The 22,481-nt window shown below is 37.6% G+C and overlaps 1 protein-coding gene across 1 annotated transcript in view; it reads left to right on the top strand.

The window, feature by feature from the left end:
* Positions 1 to 8,886: 8,886 nt before the first annotated feature.
* The window catches only part of GRM1 (glutamate metabotropic receptor 1), a 241,665-nt gene continuing 228,070 nt past the window's right edge, over positions 8,887 to 22,481 (top strand). Inside the window, exon 1 of the mRNA XM_045161917.1 lies at positions 8,887 to 9,129. Within this exon, the coding sequence (XP_045017852.1) occupies positions 8,900 to 9,129 (230 nt within the window). The 5' untranslated portion in view covers positions 8,887 to 8,899. The remainder of the gene's footprint in view (positions 9,130 to 22,481) is intronic.

Here is a 22,481-nt window from a genome sequence, read left to right as displayed (position 1 = left end):
ATGGAGCAGGAAAATATAACACCTTCTACGTGTTAAGTGGGAGAACCAAATAAATTAAAAGGTTGCCAGGAAAAGTTAAAAGAATAGGGGTTGTTTCTTTGGGAGGATAGAAAGCTGAATTGTGGCTTCCAGAAAGACTTTTTAAAAAAAGAAGAAAAAGAATCCAAACAAGCTGATATCTGTGTCTTCTGAGAGTGAAGGAGATATAAATTTAGATTTTGTTGTACAGGATTTAGATCACAAAGAAAATTTTCCTGATAGTAATGATTATTGGATATTGGCAGTAGGTTTCTTGAAGGTGCTGTGAAATCAATTTTCACCATCATAGTTCTTTTAAAAATGGGATGTTTTCTTATTTGTCCAAGATGTCACAATTCAGTTCAGTTTAGTTCAGTCATTCAGCCATGTTCGACTCTTTGCGACCCCATGAACTGCAGCACGCCAGGCCTCCCTGTCCATCACCAACTCCCAGAGTTCACTCAAACTCATGTCCATTGAGTCAGTGATGCCATCCAGCCATCTCATCCTCTGTCGTCCCCTTCTCCTCCTGCCCCCAATCCCTCCCAGCAGGAGGCAGAATAATAAGTTTTCAGGACCTTGGATAGGGACTGGCCCATAACCCAAGGGATGTATCATCAACCAGGGGCTTCCTGGGCTTCTCAGTGATAGAGAATCCATCTGCTAATGCAGGAGACAGGGTTTGATACCTGGCTCGGGAATATCCCCTGGAAAAGGAAATGACAACCCTCTCCAGTATTCTTGACTGGGAAATCATATGGACAGAGGAGCATGATGGCCTGTAGTTCATGGGGTTGCAGAGTCAGACATGAATTAGAATAAATAGCAACACAATAATAGTTCTGAGGACTAAGCAACAACACAACATAACACAACATTCTAAGACTACCACAGAATACCAAGGCAGGAATGTAAGCATGAAGTAAGACAGAGACTAAGGGAGTCTAGTGCATAAGACTGGAGAAGGCAATGGCATCCCACTCCAGTACTCTTGCCTGGAAAATCCCATGGATGGAGGAGCCTGGTAGGCTGCAGTCCATGGGGTGGCTAAGAGTCGGACATGACTGAGCGACTTCACTTCACTTTTCACTTTCACGTATTGGAGAAGGAAATGGCAACCCACTCCAGTGTTCTTGCCTGGAGAATCCCAGGGATGGGGGAGCCTGGTGGGCTGCCGTCTATGGGGGTGCACAGAGTTGGACATGACTGAAGCAACTTAACAGCAGCAGCAGCGCATAAGACTAGTGAATCTTTGAAAATAATACCATTCCTTCTTTAAGGAAAGTGAAGAAATATATATATATTTTCCCTGTATAAATATTTCCCCTCATATAACTGAGTTGTATGTGTGTAGGGATGAGATATTTTGAATGCTGTTGTTTGACCAAGGTCATTTATGAAGATGCAGTAACAGGAATTGGACTTCATTCAAAATAAATGCTGAAATGTTATTATAGCCACCAAAAAGAATTCAGATTGCTTCTTAAATATGTCCTCAATATTTTAAGAGTTGAAGAAAAAACAATCAATATAAAGACCTACTTTTTCCTATGATGATAATTCAATAATTATGAAACCTAAGACAATTTTATTTCATAGCTTGTTAGTAAAAACTTACCTACCAAATCACCACAAATCAATCTTTTGTGAATTAATGTCTGTCAATATGATCTGATAATAATCATATCTGTTGTTGTTGTTCAGTCACTAAGTAATGTCCAACTCTTTGTGACCCCATGGACTGCAGGACACCAATCATATCTAACTTCTTAAAAAATCCCTATAGCTTAAAAAATTAAGGTGTTGTCATTGTTTTTTATGCTTTTGAGATAGTTCTAGTTTTTACCCCTATTTTCAGTACTTTTATTAATTTTGCCTTTGTATAATATGTCCACATCTATTATGTTTAGATACTTTTGTTATTCAACTATAGAGATTTATTTGCAAACCCCATGTTCTCTCTCATTAATCCCTCGCATATTCTATTTAAAGGCTTGTTTTGCAGAATATCTTGGTACTTTGCAAATTTACAGAATATTCTTACAGAATTTTTACAGAATATTTACAGAATACTCTCTGTAAATCTTTTTCTCATATAACTAATGTAGAATAAAAATGTTTCAATATATTTCAATTTTATATTTTATGGGCTTTGTCAGATGCCATTCTTCCTTCTCTCTCTTACTCTCTAGGATTTGGGCAACATCATAACAGTGATAAAGTCTGTTATAAAATCTGCTACAACACAGCAACATATAGCACATTTCCATGTTGCACCCTGGTAGTGGTATGCCAGATGCTTTACTTGAGATCTGCTGTACAGAGTGTCATTCTATAAACCAAGAACCTTCTGTTCCAATGAAACTTCTCTACTCATTGTCTCTAAAAGTACCTTTTGTGGATTCTCATTCACTTTCACTTACCCTGAAAGCCAGTCCCTTGCTTACATTCTTCAAGAACTCAGTTTCATTCCTACTTTTCCCAAGAGGTATTCTCTGATCATCTTTGCTTTCTCATTCAGAAATTTAGAATTGTGGTATTTTGCATATCATGTGTAGCATATTCAGCTTAGTACTGTTGCTGTATTTTGTGTGCTTGTGTCATGACTTCATAGCTGTATGATAAGTCTGTGTAGGAAGCAGTATAAAATGGTGGTTTTGAGTGAGAGCTTCTGTGTTAGATGTTGAATCCTACCTTCATTGTTTGATCTTAGGCAAAGTATATAACTTCTAAGAGCTTCCACATTCCCATCTGAGCTATAACTTTTATATGGAGTGCTTCTGATGAAAAAATAAAATGCTTAGGTATTTAGCACAGTGCCAGATACATAGGAAATAGTCATCAAATTGAAGGTAAAGCCAACGTCCAATAATTCTGGGCAACTCTTCAAAGTGCAGAGCCTAGGGACTTTTTTCAAGTTGAGAGCTCAATAAACTATTTGAATGAAAATATGCAGCTCCTTACCAGACTTGAGTATTAACACTTCAATTCAGTTCAGTCACTCGTCACATCCGACTCTTTGCAACCCCATGGACTGCAGCATGCCAGGCTTCCTTGTCCATCACCAACTCCCGGAGCTTGCTCAAACTCATGTCCCTCGAGTTGGTGATGCCATCCAACCATCTCATCCTCTGTTGTCCCCTTCTCTTCCTGCCCTCAATCTTTCCCAGCATCAGGGTCTTTTCCAATGAGTCAGTTCTTCACATCAGGTGGCCAAAGTATTGGAGCTTCAGCTTCAGCATCAGTCCTTCCAATGAATATTCAGGACTGATTTCCTTTGGGATTCTTTGGAATTAAAACTTATATAGCACTTTTAAGAGTTTTATTATGTCAGTTCTTTATATATTCAAAACTCCTTCTGAGCCTCACAGAAAAGTATCTTTAAAAATTTCTCACTACCAGGAAAGGGAAAAGGAGATCTGGGTGGTCAGATGGAAAGGGGAAGGGAGACAGAAGGCAGGTTCTGTGCTAAGTAATTTATTTTCAGGCTGGCATCATTTGACCGTGACCTGGGAGGCAGGCAAAGAGTACATGTCTTTTAGTTTTCTATCTGTGGAAAAATCTGTTTCTATTTTAAGATCCAGAATAAAAGCATGTTCTTTTCCCCCAGATTTTTGAGGTGTAATTGACAAACAAAATAGCTTATGTTTAAGGTGTGCAATGTGGTAGTCTGATATACATATACTTTGTGAAATAATTACAACAGTCAAGTTGATTCACACATCCATTACCTCGCATAGTTACTTCTCTTGTTTTTTTCTGAGAACATTTAAGAAACTCTCAGCAAATTTGAAGTATGCAATACATATTATTAGCTATAGATTATTATTATTAGAATATATATATGTCACTAACTGTATAGTCACCATACTGTACATTAGATCCTCAGAACTTACTCATACTTGAAATTTTCCATTCTTGACCAACATCTCCCCAGTTTCTCCATTCCCTTACTTCTGGTAACCACTGTTCTACTCTTGCTCTATGAGCGTGACTTTTTTAGATTTCACATATAATAGAGATCATACAGTATTTGTCTTTTTATGTCTGGCTTATTTCACTTAACATAATGTCCTCTAAGTTCACCAATGTTATTGCAAGTGGTGGCCTTTGTTGTTGTTGTTCAGTCACTAAGTTGTGTCCGAATCTTTGTGACCCCATGAACTACAGCATGCCAGGCTTCCCTGTCCTTTACTGTCTCCAAGAGTATGTGCAAACTCATGTCCATTGAGACTATGATGCCATCCAAACATCCAGCCATTACTCCCTTCTCCTCCTTCCCACAATCTTTCCCAGCATCAGGATCTTTTCCCGTGAGTTGGATCTTTGTATCAGGTGGCCAAAGGATTTGAACCTCAGCTTCAGCATCAGTCCTTCCAACAAATATTCAAGGTTGATTTCCTTTAGGATTGACTGGTTTGATCTCCTTGCAGTCCAAGGGACTCTCAAGTGTCTTTTCCAGCACCACAGTTTGAAAGCATCAATTGTTCTGTGCTCAGCCTTCTTTATGGTCCAACTCTCACATTCATACATGACTACTGGAAAAATCACAACTTTGACTATAATGGCCTTACCTTCATTTTTAATGACAAATATTTCATTTTGTGGCTCATATTCCATTTTTATGGCTAATTTTCTATGAAAAATATTCCACTCCATGTGTACGTAACATATTATTACATTGTTTTTATCCATTCATTCATCCATCAATGGACACTTAGCCTATTTCTGTATCTTGGCTATTTGTGATACTTATTTCATTTCCTTTGTTTATACCCCTAGTAGAGGAATTAGTTCCCTGGTGGCTCGGATGGTAAATAATCTGCCTGCAATGTGGGAGACCTGTGTTTGATCCATGGGTTGGCAAGATCCCCTGGAGAAGGGAATGGCTACCCACTCTAGTATTCTGGCCTGGAGAATTCCATGGACAGAGGAGCCTGGCAGGCTATAATCCATGGGGTTGCAAAGAGTTGGACATGACTGAGCAACTTTCACTTTCAGAGTGATTTCTGGATCATATAGTTGTTTCATTTTAAAATTATGGAGAACTTCATATTGTTTTCCATAATGGCTGTACCAATTTACATCCCTTCCAACAATGGTGACTCAAATGGTAAAAAGTCTGTCTGCAATGCAGGAGACCCAGGTTCAATCCCTGGATCAGGAAGATCCCAAGGAGAAGGGCATGGCAACCCACTCCAGTGTTCTTTCCTGGAGAATTCCATGGACAGAGGAGCCTGGCGGGCTACAGTCCATATGGTCGCAAGGAGCCAGACATGACTGAAGCGACTTAGTATGCGTGCACAACAGTGTCCAAGGATTCCTTTTTCTCCATACCCTTGCCAACAAGAGGCACTTTCTTTAGGCAGCTTTTCCTGATTCCTAACCTACAGCATCTCTATTAAATATTTACATTCATGTTTGTCATGTCATTTCTACTAAATAAAAGTACTGCAATGTGATTTTAAGTTTCCCAGAGGTGATTTTCTTCCTCTTTTGTATAGTATTTGTATATAGTACTATCATCAATGTAACAAGTACACATGAGGTAATATTTATGAATGTGATATTTAAAATATAAAGATTTATAAATGTGAAAGTTATTATTCTTGTTATTATATTAGAATTACCTTCATAGAAATACTGGAGAAGGCAATGGCAACCCACTCCAGTACTCTTACCTGGAAATGCCCATGGACGGAGGAGCCTGGTAGGCTGAAGTCCATGGGGTCATGAAGAGTCAGACACGACTGAGCAAATTTACTTTCACTTTTCATTTTCATGCACTGGAGAAGGATATGGCAACCCACTCCAGCATTCTTGCCTGGAGAATCCCAGGGATGGAGGAGCCTGGTAAGCTGCCGTCTATGGGGTTGCACAGAATCAGACATGACTGAAGCGACTTAGCAGTAGCAGCAGCATAGAAATATGCTAGTTTGGAGTCTCAGCCTTCATAAGAGAAATTAGCAGTTTAAATATGATCTATCACATCATATTCAGCTCTCAATCAATTGGTATAATGAATAACTACCCTCCAAATAAGAAAATATGAATAAAGAAATTGAAACAAGTATGTCATAGAAGCATTTACACTATGCCGACATTTAAAAAAAATTATAAAAACATACATGTTTAATTGCTTGTTGCTATGAAGTTGGTCAATGAGAATTCTTTCAAACTGTCCAAAAAATAAAAGAGATACAAGCAGTGACTTAGGAATAAGGCAGACTGTTCCAATTCTAACACAAAGAAGCTTCATGCCCATTGGTGAGCCATTTTACTTGGCCCAATTTCCTTGCTGTAGCCTGAAGGGTTTGGATAGAGTATGTCTAAAGCCTTTACTAGACTGAAAACCAAGAATTTTCTTATTTGAATGCATAGAATATTCTTGCTCATTTAGTCTGCTTGTGTTTTGATAAAAGAGTAAAACCATTTTCTGTGATCGGAGTCCAAAGATAGACCCTAGCAATTGAGTTGCTTCCCTTGTAACACCATCTTATGATGCCTTTTTAGTGCCTTTGGCTGAAAGAGTTGGCTAGTGATGTCTATGTACCTCATAGATTTCTGAACCTGCCTTTATTGTGAGTAAGTGGCATCTGACTTCCTTCCTTACACTCTCTGCTGCAGACAGATGAGCCATTCACTTGCCAGCTGCAGTCTTCCCCTTATTATTAGTCAGTGCCTCTTGTCTGAGCCATGATATGCTTCCAAAGTCCAGGGAGCTGAGGATTTTGTCATGTGTTCAATCTTCCATTTGGACTTCACTGGACTGTATGAGGCCACTGAAGGTAGTTAAAAAAAGAGGCAAAAACTTTAATTTGGTAATTTAGTATTATGGAACAGGAAACAAGAACGTTTTCTTTTTAAAAAGACAGGATAATCTTATAGATTTCAACAATGTCCATGAAAATTTTATAGATATTGAGATTTCAATAGTAAGTTCTTAATGGATAGTATCATTGTTTTAAAGTTCTTTTACTTAACTCTTGCTATATTTTGTGCAATAAATGATATGTGATATTTACCTTGAAAAAATTTGAAAGCTAATGCCAAACTGTCCACTAAAATTTGAACTACTCTTACCAAAAGTGAATGTATTTGTGCCTTGCCAATAATGAATATCATGAATCTTTGAAATTCTGACAATCTGGTAAATAAATAGTATCATGAAAAAATAGCATCTTGTTTTAACTGTACTATCTTCATAATTACTGAGATTCAGTGATTTTTTTCATATACTATTACCCACTTTTACTTATTTTGTTTTCATTGCTTATTTATAATTTTTGCCTCTTCATCTACTGGGTTGTTACAACAGATGTAGTTTTACTGTGCATTTAGTGTCTAGAATTATTCTAAATACTAAGACTACATCATTGAATAAATGAATTATGACTTATTCAGAACAAGATGTTCTCATGGAACTAGGGGGAAGAGAAAACTTAATAAGAAAAAATTTCAGGTAATGTACAAAAATTAGAAAAATCAAGGGATATTATCAGTATTAACTGGCACGTTACTTTGAGCTGAGTACAAAATAAAATATGAGGTTGAAAAAATTGCTGGAGATGGAATGGTAAAATATATGCGCTCTGATGATGAGGACAAAAACAGAGACTGGGATGCTTGATATCCACATTCAGAGATATTAGAAACATTTGTGAATACAAGGTTAAACGTGTGAACATGAAAGGAGTTGAGTTACAGGAAATATCACTGGATAGAGGAGGTTGAGAAAATGTGAGGATATGATATTGGGTCATTTACATGGGTATCAAAATCCCTAAACTTGGAGACAGGAGTGGAGGTACAGAGGAGGTGGGGGCTAAATTCATCCATGAAATAGAGAGGTGGGGAACAGACATGATATGATACTTGTCTTTTGTGGCATTTTTGTTATTTATTTGTTTCTGCACTAGGTCTTCATTGTTGTGCACAGGCTTTCTCTAGTTACGACGAGCGTGGGCTACACTCTAGTTGCGGAGCCTGGGCTTCTCATTGCAGTGGCTTCTCCTGTGAAGCAGGAGCTCTAGGCTTGTGGGCTTCAGTAGTTGTGGTGCAGGAGCTTAGTTGTCCAGGGGCATGTGGAATCTTCTGAAATCAGAGATCAAACCTGTGTCCCCTGCATTGGCAGGCAGGTTCCTAACCACTGGACCACCAGGGAAGAAGTCCTGATACTTGTTTTATTTCATTGATTTCTATTTCTTACTTTTAAAGTGTATTTTATTATAATAATATTGAAATCAAAGCATAAGACCAAATCTCCCATAATTCTTCCACTTTATCAGAGGATATTGATAAAGTGAAAGCATTTTATGATTGAGCCCTGTAGCAGCTTTGATTGAGCCCTGTAGCAGGTTTTTATCTGTGTGTTCCAGCCTGGCCAGGTGCTCCATTTGCTTGGCTTACTCACTCTTCATGGAAATATGGCAGGACTTGCTATCAGCTTGAATGTCTGCTCTTAACCTGGCAGCCAGATGAAGCAAGTCCTCAACTGAACATGTCTCATTGTGCCCGCTGACCTCCTATCCCTGTGTGCTGACCTCTCCCATATCGCTAAAATCTGGGACAGCCACTAGTGATGATGGCTGTAAAAGAGGACAGCATCTTTTATGTCTCAAAACCATTTTCACTGTGGACACCCAAGTTACTAATTTTCTATTTCTTTCAGAGTTGATAGTTTGATTACATTTGATTATTTTCTTTACTCCATCCAGATCTTCCTTCAGTCCCAGTTATATTTTCAAAGTACTTGGCAAGTCTGTTCTCTCTGTTCTCTGGGACTAATGAGTCTTTGTTCTAGCTTGTGAGTGCTGTCCTTGTCAGGTTGTCTTGAACATCTGCTGATTGTTTCTGGACAGGGAATTATGGGGAGAGCGGAATGGATGCTTTCAAAGAGCTGGCCGCCCAGGAAGGCCTCTGCATCGCCCACTCAGACAAAATCTACAGCAACGCTGGGGAGAAGAGCTTTGACCGACTCCTGCGCAAGCTCCGAGAGCGGCTTCCCAAGGCCAGAGTGGTGGTGTGCTTCTGCGAAGGGATGACTGTCCGGGGCCTCCTGAGCGCCATGCGGCGCCTTGGCGTCGTGGGCGAGTTCTCACTCATCGGAAGGTAAATTTCTATCTCTTTCTCCCTCTCTTTCTCTCTCTCTCTCTCTCTCTCACACACACACACACAACTTGCTCTCATTGAACTAGACTCCCTGACTCCAAAACAGTGAGATGGTGCTTTGGTCCTGAATCTCACTGAGAGTGAGGCTATTGCCATTTTCATGATAAAGAAGAGCAGAGCAGTGGATGACAAGATGATGAGATTGTTTCAGAAAAAAGCGGGAAATTGTTGCTAGAATGTTTTGTCGTGGTAAATTGTTCTTTTCATTTGCTTCTGGGCTTCTACCTCTCCTCCCCCCAAACCACACGAATGCTCTTGTCTTATATTCCTAAGCATAGATATCTTAACGAGGTCTTGGTGGATGAAGGGTAGTAGTGACGATGGAAATATTATATTCAGGTCTGAAATGTAAAAGACTAGCTGAATGCAGGTGTGGACATGCAGCCACACCCTGGTACTTGGGCATTTAATCTCTCACATATATGGGATGGCAAATATGGTGCTGCCAGCATGTGATTTCTGGAACTGCAGGTGGTGGGTTAGTCTGTGTTCTTTCTATACCATGTGTACTTGTGTGGGAATAGATTTTCAATATCATCATATTTTTCATAGGATCTTTGACCTAACAGGTATCTTGTTTAATTTGCCTTCTACTAATATGAATACATGATGGAACTGATGAATTTTTTCAAGGAACCTACTAAACGTACCAGAATGAAAGCTTCCTCTGATCTCTGACTCTGCTGCTGCTGCTAAATCACTTCAGTCGTGTCCGATTCTGTGTGACCCCATAGATGGCAGCCCACCAGGCTCCTCTGTCCCTGGGATTCTCCAGGCAAGAACACTGGAGTGGGTTGCCATTTCCTTCTCCAGTGCATGCAAGTGAAAAGTGAAAGTGAAGTCTCTCAGTTGTGTCTGACTCTTAGTGACCCCATGGACTGCAGCCCACCAGGCTCCTCTGTCCATGGGATTTTCCAGGCAAGAGTACTGGAGTGGGGTGCCATCACATTTTTTCCAGATCTCTTTTTCTCCTCCATCTTCTCTTCTGGCTAGAGTACAATCTTTTCTCACCTGCCAAAGTGCCTTAACCTTCTCTAGGAAAGTGGACAGAGTGGTGTGGACACTTACCCAGGACCTTTTCCTTCTGACCTGCCCTTGTGATAATGACTGAAATGCTAGTAAAACCAACTTTACTATCATCTGGAGCTAGACGCACAGAGCCCATCAAAGACTTTTGAGTAGAAGGTAGGACAGAAATACAATTAAATGAATAAAGAAACAAAGAAATGATCTAAGAGCTATGAAGTCAAGGTCAAAGTATAATTCAAGATTTAAAAAAATGATTGAATTTGGGTGAAATTGACACACTGCTACAGAGTGTCTTTTTGGCTTTTTTGACATGATGCAGTTGTGTGAAGCTATTTAAGAAAGCATCTCTAAAGAAGATGTGTTTAAAGAAGGAATGTTACTTCCTTTATGAGTGAAAAAGAATGTAAACAGCATTGTTGAAATGTTACATGGAATAACCATTCTTTTTTTTTTTTTTTTGGAATAACCATTCTTAATATATGCACAGGACAGATGGCAGATAGATATTTAATTTTTTAATTGATTTTTAAAGTGACTGCTTTTATGAAGGATGCTGGTTTTTCTAAAAAATTCTCATGTTTACCATATTCAAAAGAAGAAAAGTCTGTTTTGCTGGATTCATTCCGTTTAATATCTCCAAAGAGAAGCTTACTACCTGGATTCTGGAGATCTTGAGCAGAATGTAGCAAATATGTGAGCTTTGGCGGGGGTGGGGGCGGTATAAAGACGACCTAGTGATGACTAAATTCTGTACTGAGTAATTGGAGTGTAAAGAGTTCATTCCCTTATCTTATCTCTCTGGGTCTTGCTTACCTGCTAATAATGGAACTGAGTCCATATAGGTATTTCTGAGTCTCACATGTGCTTCCTCCTGATGAGGTCACCTGCCTGGGATATCTACTTTTTTACTCCTGTCTTTCTCTGCCTCACCTCTTCTGGGCTCTACTGATGTATCCTAAAGATACCGTAATCACAACGAGCACCTGTGCTTCTAAGGACACTTCCCTGTACAATAGTCACTGCCAGTAAAGCTTGGAACCCTGGAGATGTCAAAGCTACGGCATGCAGTGCTTTTCTGATTTTCTGGGTTGTATACCATGAGGGTCTATCAAAGTGGCTTTTACTCTCATATATTAGAGAATTTGGTGGAAAACAGCCTTTTCCCATTCTTTGTTCACAGCTCTCTCCCTTCCTTGAGAGAGATATGAATCCAGATATGAGTCCAGAGGGAGCTGAGCTGGCAATAAAGACGAGAAGTAACACTACGGCATACCTAGTTAGCCTTTCCTTCAGAAGCTTGATTCTCCCAATTCCTGTATGATGAATTCTAACCCAAACACTCCCCTGTTCCTCATGCCAATGACATTTGATTAGCTTGGTTCCCTAATTTTTGCAGACATGTCCAGAAGGGTTCCAGCTTAACACCAAGTTGCAACTTCTAGCTACATTTGTAGTGCTGTCAAATATATCTCCTTCCCATATAAGGGGCTTTAACTTACCAAATACGAAACTCCTTTGAGGTCAGGAGCCACTATTTAGTTTCTTTCACAATACATGGTCTAATTCTGGATGCTGCTGATTTCAGAGAAGACATTGTGTAGATGGCGATGGGCCTCTTTTAATAGAGATGAAAATAAGTAATCATGGTGTAGACTGCAGCAAGATACATTTAGTTAAGAAAAAAATAACAGAAATTCCTAAATGGAGATTTGTGTTCCTTTGCCTCCCCTTGACTCCTCTTTTCTCTTACATGTCACATCCAACACAGAAAGAAATATTGTTTGTGCTACAGTCAAAACATATCTAAACTTTGACAACTTAATACCATTCTTTCCATTACCATCCTAGTCCAAGCCAACATCATCTCTCCCTTGGGTTTTTGTAAAAGCCTACTAATTGATCCTTGCCCCTTCCCACATCTATTCTTAAGGCAAAGGGGTCTTCTAAAAATTTAAGTCAGGTAATGTCTTTTAATCTTACATGCTCAATGCCTGAAAATGGCTTTTCATTTTTCTCATAACAAAGTCCTTGCAATGGCCTTCAAAGTTTATATTCTGTCACTGGGACTGAGTTCTTTATAATGGAATAATAAACCATCATGACAAATAGAATTTTAGAAAGTTCTCAGAGATCTTAAAAATCCTGTATTTAATGAATATATGTAGTAGAAAACCAAAACAAAATATGAGCTAAGAGTTCTAGCTCAGCCACAGAGTAATCCCATGTGATCTTGTCATTTTTTGTCTCTGTCTTTCTTCCTTATAAAAATTAATGACTTGGCTCCAGATCATCTTTAAATATTTTTCGAGTTCTAGAATTTATAATATATTAAGACCATATGACTGAACTATGTTCAAAAATAATGTATTTATAGATTCATTTTTTCTAAAGTTATTCATGAATTTAGATTAATCAATATACACTTTTTGCCAGTCACCTTGTAAAAACCTGGAGAATTTATTGAATAGAACTGCTTAGAATTAGTGTCTTAATTTGTGGTCATGGAATGTAGCCAGCATATCCATGTAAAATCAAACTTTTGACTTTGGACAATTTGGAATAATATTCTTATCAAGTAAGTTAACTAACCATAGTCAACATAATCATCACACAAAAGAATCATTCTTTCTTAGTTCTTAAAACTACCTCCTTCAAGATGCTTCTCAAATTGTGCAGAGCATATCTATAATTATATTTTAATTGTGATGGTGATGGTGATGGTGATGATGATAATGGTGATAACATTTGTTTAGGACTTACTGTTCTAAGCACTTGGTATGTGTTCAATGCTCAGTTGCTCAGTCATGTTCGACTCTTTGGGACCCCATGGACTGTAGCCTGCCAGACTCCTCTGTCCATGGAAATTTCCAGGCAAAAATACTGGACTGGGTTGCCATTTCCTTCTCCAGGGTATCTTCTGTGAGCTGAGCATCAGACACACATCTCTTGTGTCTCCTGCATTGGCAAGTGGATTCTTTACCACTGCTCCACCTGAGAAGCCCCTCTAAGCACTTTATATACATAAACTTACTTGTCATAACAATCTGACAAGATAGATACTGATATCATTTGTTTTAATGTATAGAGATGTAAAGAACTTGTCAAAAAGTGTTGTAGTTGGGATGTGAAACTAGACAATGTAACTACAGAATTCATTCACTAACTTATACTGTATGATTGTTTTATGTAAGAGATATTAGCTTTTAGTTTTTTTTTTCAGTTTGTTCTCTCTTTTAGATATTTATTTCATTGTTTAGAGCCACCTTATTTGGGAAAATAAACTGAGGTATCTCTGATAAATTATTTTATATTTCTAATTATTTGAATCCTTTTTATTTCTCTCTCAGTGTTAAATGTTTTACATGATATTTCAAAAAGGGGGCCCTTATTTTCAAGCTCATTATCTTTAACCTGAGACTCCACAATATAATTCTCTATTTGCATACCAGTCTTTATCTATGGAACTTGTTATTGTTTAGTCACTAGAAAAATGGCACAAAAAGAATCAGACATGACTTAGCGACTAAAACACCAAAACAAAGTCTCTAAATTGTTTAACTCTAAATTGTGTGACCCCATGGACTATAGTCTGCCAGGCTCCTCTGTCAATGGGATTTGCCAGGTAAAAATACTAGAGTGGGTTGCCATTTCTTTCTCAAGGGTATTTTCCCAACCCAGGGATCAAACCCACGTCTCCTGCATTGGTGGGTGGATTCTTTACCACTAAGCCAACAGGGAAGCCCATCTATGGAACTATAGCTATATAAAACCTGATTTGGAACAAGTAGGTAATAATTCTTTGAAATCCTCTGTTATAATTATTAAAATTCTAAAAATTAAGCAAAGATTTGTTCTAATTCCTATATTCCTTTATTTGAAGAAAGTGAAAATAAGCATGGTTTATTTGTGTAAATACATAAAAATAGCTACCATTTATTGAAGGTTTGGCATGTACTAAACTAATAATATATGATATCTCCAGTCTTAACAACCTGAAAGGTTGATTTGCAAGATAAAGAAGTTAAACAATTACCCCAATTACTAAATTAATAAGTTGTTGTTGTTTTTGCTGTTCCATAGCTAATTCATGTCTGACTCTTAGCAGTCCAGTGTACTGCAGTGGACCAGGCTTCCCTGTCCTTCACTGTCTCTTGGCATTTGCTCAAACTCATGTCCATTGAGTTGGTGATGCCATTCAAACATCTAATTCTCTGTTACTCCCTACTTCTCCTGCCCTGAATCTTTTCCAGCATCAGGGTCTTTTCCAAAGAGTCAGCTCTTCACATCAGGTGGCCAAAGGATTTGAGCTTCAGCTTCAGCATCAGACATTCCAATGAATATTCAGAGTTGATTTCCTTCACTATTGACTGGTTTAATCTCTTTGCTGTCTAAGGGACTTTCAAGAGTCTTCTCCAAAACCAGAATTTTGAAAGCATCAGTTCTTTGGCACTCAGCCTTCTTTATGGTCCAACTTTCACACCTGTACATGACTACTGGAAAAACCATATCTTTGACTATATGGACCTTTGTTGGCAAAGTGATGTCTCTGCTTTTTAATACACTGTCTAGGTTGGTCATAGCTTTTCTTCCATGGAGCGATCGATCATCTTTTAACTTCATGGCTACAGACAACATCTGCAGTGATTTTGGAGCCCAAGAAAATAAAGTCTCTCACTGTTACCATTGTTTCCCCATCTATTTGCTATGAAATGATGAGAGCAGATGCCATGATCTTCATTTTTTGAATATTGAGTTTTAAGCTAGCCTTTTCACCCTCTTTTTTAAATTTTATCAAGAGGCACTTTAGTTCCTCATCACTTTAAAGAGGTATCATCTGTGTGTCTGAGGTTGTTATTTCTCCTGGCAATCTTGATTCCAGTTTGTGAGTCATCCAGCCCAGCATTTTGCATGATGTAATCTGCATAGAAGTTAAATAAGCAGGGTGACAATATACAGTCTTGTCATAGTTCTTTCCTAATTTTGAACCAATCCATTTTTCCATGTTCAGTTCTAACTGTTGCTTCTTGTCCTGCCTACAGGTTTCTCAGGATACAGTTTAGGTGGTCTGGTATTCCCATCTTTTGAAGAATTTTCCACAGCGTGTGATCCACACAAAGGCTTTAGCATAGTCAATGAAGTAAAAATAGATATTTTATTGGGTTCCTTTTACTTTTCTATAATCTAACTGATGTTGAAAATTTAATCTCTGGTTCCTCTGCCTTTCCTGAATCCAGCTTGTACATCTGGAAGTTCTCAGTTCTCACTTACTGCTAAGCCTTGCTTGAAGGATTTTGAGCATTACCTTGTTAGCATGTGAAATGAATGTAATTGTATGGTAATTTGAACATTCTTTGACATTGCCCTTCTTTGGGATTGGAGTGAAAACTGACCTTTTCCAGTCCTGTGACCACTGCTGAAAGAGTTTTCCAAATTTACTGGCATATTGAGTGCAGCACTTTCACAGCATCATCTTTTAGGATTTGAAATAGATCAGCTAGAATTCCATCACCTCCACTAGTTTTGTTTATAGTAATGCTTTCTAAGGGCCACTTGACTTCACACTCCAAGATGTCTGGCTCTAGATAAGTGACCCACGCCATTTGTCTGGGTCATTGAGACCTTTTTTGTATAGTTCTGTGTATTTTTGCCACATCCTTGACATTTCTGTCCTTTATTGTGCCCATCATTGCATGAAATATTCCCTGGTATCTCTAATTTTCTTGAAGAGATCTCTAGTCTTTCCCATTCTACTGCTTTCCTCTATTTCTTTGCATTGTTCACTTAAGAAGGCTTTATTATCTCTCCTTGCTGTTCTTTGGAACTTTGCATTCATTTGGGTATATCTTTCCCTTTCTCCTTTGTCTTTCACTTTTCTTCTTTTTTAAGCTACTTATAAGGTCTCCTCAGACAACCATTTTGCCTTCTTGCATTTCTTTTTCTTGGGGATTGTTTTGGTCACCACCTCCTATACAATGTTACGAACCTCCATCTATAGTTCTTCAGGTACTCTCTTTATCAGATCTAATCCCTTGAATCTATTCATCACCCCCACTGTATAATCATAAAGGATTTGATTAGGTCATATCTGAATAATCTAAGCTGTGATTTTTGTGTTCTGGCAGAAGTTGAGCACATGTTCTTCTACTCCACCATTTTGATCAGGCAAAATTCAAATTACCTACTATACCCTAGCATCATATAGATATACACATATCAAATTGCAACCTCTTCAATGATAAGAATCAGAAATGACTGAGTGATTCACACACACACACACACATAATGGTAGGAACCAGATTTTATATATATATATATATTTTTTTTTTCCTTATCATGCCAAGTACAATGTTTTGATATGTTCATTGTTTAGGAAGGAACTATGTCAGAAAGCTTGGAGTGTCATGGTGAGATAGTATAGCTTCGTGTGTGGTCCTTAGTTCTCTTTCATATTCCAGGATCAGTAAGTTTTACCTAGTGTGGTAAGGGTTGATGTTCTTCAATCAGCCTCTGTTTCTATAATTCATCTGTAAAGTTGGGTCTAATATTTGCTTACCTCTCAGATTGTTGTGTTTGTCTATTCACAAAATGCTTATTTGTTTTAAACCAAAACTGAGTGTCAGTATTATGTCTGTCAGAGACACAGTCTTTACTGAAGTTGAAGAAGAGATTTCTGGCTTTCATCCTATTCCTAGAGTTGGCATTCTCCTTGGCACCTACCCTGGCTTCCTCCTCTTGGGAAGCCCTTCTAGTAGATTTACAGTCTACCTTTTTAGGAGTCTCTGTTTAGATATATTTAGGTATGACATATTTAATTATGCATTTCCTAGACCCTTCTAGTTAGTGGATTCTGACATCTTATTTCTACACTATAAGTAACAAGCACCCAATAAAGATAATTAGGTCAATAACTTCCACTTCATCCCTTCTCTCTTGATCAGTCAATTTATAGTATGTGGTCCTTAAATTTAAAGTGCCTGTTCCTTTCTTGGGTCTTCCCTGGTAGCTCAGATTGTAAAGAATCTGTCTATAATGTGGGAGAGCCTGGTTCCATCCCTGGCTCAGGAGGATACCCTGAAGAAGGGAGTGCCTACCCATTCCAGTATTCTTGCCTGGAGAATTCCATGGGCAGAGGAACCTGGTGGGCTACAGTCTATGGGGTCACAAAGCGCTGCTCACACTGAGCAACTAACACACTCACACTTTCATCTTTCACTTCTTTTTCACATCCCTTTCTTATTGGTGTGTACTGTTTTACCTGTCATCTCTCCCACCTTTGTAATCTTCTCATTCACTAGATCCACTTTCTGTTATCTGTCATTAAAGAGAAATCCTCCAAATCCCCAATCTAAAATCTTATCTGTGAAAACACTAATACCACAATATATGAGTTGAAAGCATAAGAAACAACCTTAGACACATTTTAAAAATATGACTGAAATGGAGCAATTACTTTTTCTGGAAAGAAGCCTACAGTTTCATTTTAAAACAAAGGAAATATTTGTTTTTTACAGTGTATTTTTTTTTGGTCTTTTTTTCTAGAACCTAAACACATATTTAGAAGAGTGACCTTTATACCCTTGAAACATAAGATGATATACCATGGTATTATGTTCCACACACTTATATTTTTAATGAAAAATGAGTTACTTTAGATCCCATCTTCCCATTATGAAAAAAATGGGGAAATATCTAAAGTGTGCAGCCTTCAGGCAAAATTGCAAAGGTTATATGTTTTAAGTAAATGTGGACTTCCAGTGAAGTGTGACATCCCTCAAAATGGATTATAATCAGAAAGCGGCCAAAACTGATAAGCATCTTCTGACGCATAACGGTCACGACTTAAATATTCATAAGCTGGCCTTCTCTAGGATCCCAAGGGCAGAAAATGATCACTAACCTGCTGACAGACTATCCTTTCCTTGAAACACTCCTTCTCCAAAGGCAGATTAATGGGAGCTTTGTGGAAGATTACACTGTTAGAAAAACACATGAGAAACATGTGCTAAGAAAGGAGAAGAGATTTACAGTACTTTGGAGAATAAGCATCATTTGTAGGATACTGACAGTTATTTCAAGCACAGACCTCAACCATGGAAATGCTCAGGATTTCCACAAAATTGGGGGACAGTTAGTAATTATTCACTCTTCCTTTATATCAATGCTTATTTCTGTGTTCCAGATAACACACACCTGAAAACTGAAAGACTCTACTCTCATGGTCTCTATTTGCCTAGAAGATATTAAAAATACTGAAGGAAAGGGTTTCAAGTGCCTTTTGTATCATAAGGCACTGGCTCATATTTTAATGAATGAAAAAGGATGTCGTTAATCATTTACCCAAGTTTGTGTTTGAGGCTGATTGAAGACTACAGGGAATTTATCTTAATACATTTTTGTAGTTTCCGTGACAGTCAATTCTCAATCTGGCTGTACATCAGACTCATCAGGGCCTCTTAAAAATATGGATTCTTGGATCTCACCCCACACCATTAGTAGAATTTCTTGCTGAAGACATTTGGATCTTCTTTTTTTCAAAAGGACTCAAGATGAGTTAAATTTCAGAACCACAACTATGTGATGCCTGCATCAGGGTTTTGCACTCAGGTAATTTAGAAGGCACTTACTCCTTGGAAGGAAAGTAATGACCAACCTAGATAGCATATTCAAAAGCAGAGACATTACTTTGCCAACAAAGGTTCGTCTAGTCAAGGCTATGGTTTTTCCTGTGGTCATGTATGGATGTGAGAGTTGGACTGTGAAGAAGGCTGAGCGCCGAAGAATGGATGCTTTTGAACTGTGGTGTTGGAGAAGACTCTTGAGAGTCCCTTGGACTGCAAGGAGATCCAACCAGTCCATTCTGAAGGAGATCAGCCCTGGGATTTCTTTGGAAGGACTGATGCTAAAGCTGAAACTCCAGTACTTTGGCCACGTCACGCGAAGAGTTGACTCATTGGAAAAGACTCTGATGCTGGGAGGGATTGGGGGCAAGAGGAGAAGGGGACGACAGAGGATGAGATGGCTGGATGGCATCACTGACTCGATGGACGTGAGTCTGAGTGAACTCCGGGAGTTGGTGATGGACAGGGGGGCCTGGCGTGCTGTGATTCATGGGGTCGCAAAGAGTCGGACACGACTGAGCGACTGATCTGATCTGATGTTCACTATGAATGAATCACTTACAAGATATATTTGAAAGGGAAGATGAAGTGAAAAATTTAATTCCACTGCCTATCAATCCACCATTTCAGTCCCAGGTGGTTTTTTATTTATTTATTTATTTATTTATTTATTTATTTATTTATTTTTGTATTGTATTTTGCTTTACCTTGAAATTTATTTACTTTCAAAAGTTTCTTTTAAAAGTAAAGATACATCTGAAAGTAGTATATAATAGTAGTGTTAGTAGTAGTAGTAATAGCAGTAGTAGCAGTAATAGTAATAAATACTCTTTGCAACTCTGCTTATTTCCTGTGTTTCTGTCTCCTCCTGATGCCCATACTGGCCTATTGAACTGCCGCTGAAAACATTGCCATGTCCCAATTCTCAGACTAATCAGTATGTAGGATAGGAAGCATGTAAACATGTGGTAGATTTAACCTCAGCCATCTCCAAGTCTGAGGTTGCCCATAGCAGACCAATGGACTCCTATTGTTGAGTACAACTGATCCTTGAACAACATCAGTTTGAACTGCATAGATTTACTCTTACATGGTTATTTTTCCAAGTATTAAATATTATAAGTCCTACATGGTTGATGGTTGATTGAATCTGAAGTTGGGGAGGAAGCACAGATATGGAATACTGCTACAGGTATATGTTATAAGGGGATTGACCTACACATTGCTCAAGGGTCAACAGTACTATTCTATGTCATGAATATGCTTCAATTTGCTTAACCATTCTCCTGTTGGTGGGCATTTGGATTGTTTTTGGTTTTGACTATAATGAATATAGCTCTATTCCCTCTTAATTCTTTTTGTCCTATTATTGTTATACATACTACATATGTATATATATATATATATAAATTATTAATTTATACAGTTTATATTTATTAAGGAAGCTGATAAAAAAAAGCAGGGTAAGTATATATTTATAAATTCATTATATTTACCATCCTATGTGCTGTTTCTGATTCTCTACATCTTTTTTGCCTGTGGATAAAATTTTCCATCTGGTATCATTTCCTTGCTCTGATATAAATTTGCTACCACCCACAACTTTTGTGCTGTTATCAATATACTACATTTCTGTATGTATAGGCCCCCGCATATAATATATGCATATTGTTTTATACAATCACTTTTAAAATCATTTAAGGATATATAAAAGAAAAGATGTGTTTATACTGTTTTATTTTTATAATTATTTAACTGTATTTACTTGTGCTGTGTGTGTGTGTGTGTGTGTGTGTGCGTGTGTGTGCCTGTGTGTGTGAATTTTCATCTGGGGTAACTTGCTTTAAGCCTGAAGAATTTTCTTGAAGATTTTATTTTATTCTTTTGTAAGGTGGCCCTGCTAGAAATAAATTCATTCAGTATTTCTTTATCTGAGAATATCTTTATTTCACCTTCATTTTTGAGAAACAATTTTGCTTGAGTCTTGGTTAATAGATTTTTAGTTTAGCACTTAAAAAATTTTTTTTAATTGAAGGATAATTGCTTAACAGAATTTTGTTGTTTTCTGTCAAACCTCAACCTGAATCAGCCATAGGTATACATATATCCCTCCCTTTTGAAGGTTCCCCCCATCTCTCTCAGCACTTTGACTATTTCAATACTTTGACTGTGTCATTCAAGTGCCTTCTGGCCCCCTGGCCAGATCATGAGATCATTTCTTAATTAGCTGAAATTCAACTGCATGTAATGAGTTGTTTTTCTCTTGCCGCTTTTAAGATTTTCTTTTTCTTGATTTTCACGGCTTTTACTATGATGTACCTGAGTGTGGATCTTTTTGTATTTATTCTACTTGGAGTTCATTTTTGCCTGTATTGATAAAAGGTTTTCAATAAATCTGGGGAGTTTCCAGACAATTTTTCTTTGAATATTTTTTTCTGTTGCATTTCCTTTCATCACTTCTTTTGGTACTCCTATTATATGTATGCTATAATATACATAGCATACAAAGGGTTTTATATTTCTTTGAGGCTGTGTTCATTTTAAAAAATTCTATTTCCTATCTTTTTGAATTGTATAATTATTGATATATCTTCAGGTTCAACTATTCTTTCTTCTTGAAGTTCAAACCTGCCATTGCGTTCTTCATTTATTGTACTTTTCAACTCTAGAATTTCTTCTTGATTTTTCTACAATGTCTATATTTTTAATGACATTTGGTTAGGCATTTATTTCTTTAAGCATGATTTCCTTAGTTCTTTGAATATATTTATAAAAGATACTTTGAAGGCTTTGTTATAGCTGACATCTGGTATATTTCCCGGACAGTTTTAGTTGCTTGCTTTTTTAAAGTATGTATGAGTCACATTTCTGTTTTTTTTTTTTTTAATATAGCACAAGTATTTTTTTTTTGCTATTGTTGAAAACCACACGTTTTAGATAATATATTGTAGCAACTCTGTATACGGATTCTCCTATCCCCTCCCTGGAGATTGTTTTTGTTGTTTGTGCTTTTATTTGTCTTGTGCCTTGACTAGACTATTTTAGTGAAGCCTATTTCCCTCAGTGGGAAGTGTTTGATTTTGTTTCTCAGAGGATGCATGTAACCTTGGGTGTGCACATACTCACTTTGGGGTGACAGTGGTTTAATCAAGGTGTCGTTGACTGTCGCTTTTCCTGGTCTCTCTGTTAAACTGTATATCTCATTTGTTATTGTACTCAAATTTAGGCTTCATTAATTACTGAGCAATTTCTCTATTGATTTAAACAATGTCTGGGAGGTTACCTTCTCCGTATTCTGATTCAATTAAATTTGGACATGAGTAATTTTGAGGCTAATCTTTGGTTTGTTCTGAGGAGAGAAGGTGATCAGGTTGGAAATAGGACTGTTTTGGTGTGATAATTCTTCTTACTGGCAAACCCTTAACCACTGTAGCATCCAGAGTTGTCAGAACCCCACCTAAAATGTGTGGTTTTCAACAACAAGAGACCCTGTCCCACTTTTATTTAATTTTGATAGATAGCAAAATAATTAAGCCTTACCTATTTCAGACAGTAAAAAGAAATAACTTCTCACTGTTCAATTATTCTAGGGATTTAGCTATAAGGGTTGATACTTACATGAAAGAAATTTGCATTTTTTTCCCT

Source organism: Bubalus bubalis, chromosome 10 (assembly GCF_019923935.1).
Source record: "Bubalus bubalis isolate 160015118507 breed Murrah chromosome 10, NDDB_SH_1, whole genome shotgun sequence".
Taxonomy (NCBI): domain Eukaryota; kingdom Metazoa; phylum Chordata; class Mammalia; order Artiodactyla; family Bovidae; genus Bubalus; species Bubalus bubalis.
The sequence above is the reverse complement of the archived record's forward strand: the minus strand, read 5'-3'. Positions and strand labels throughout refer to the sequence as shown.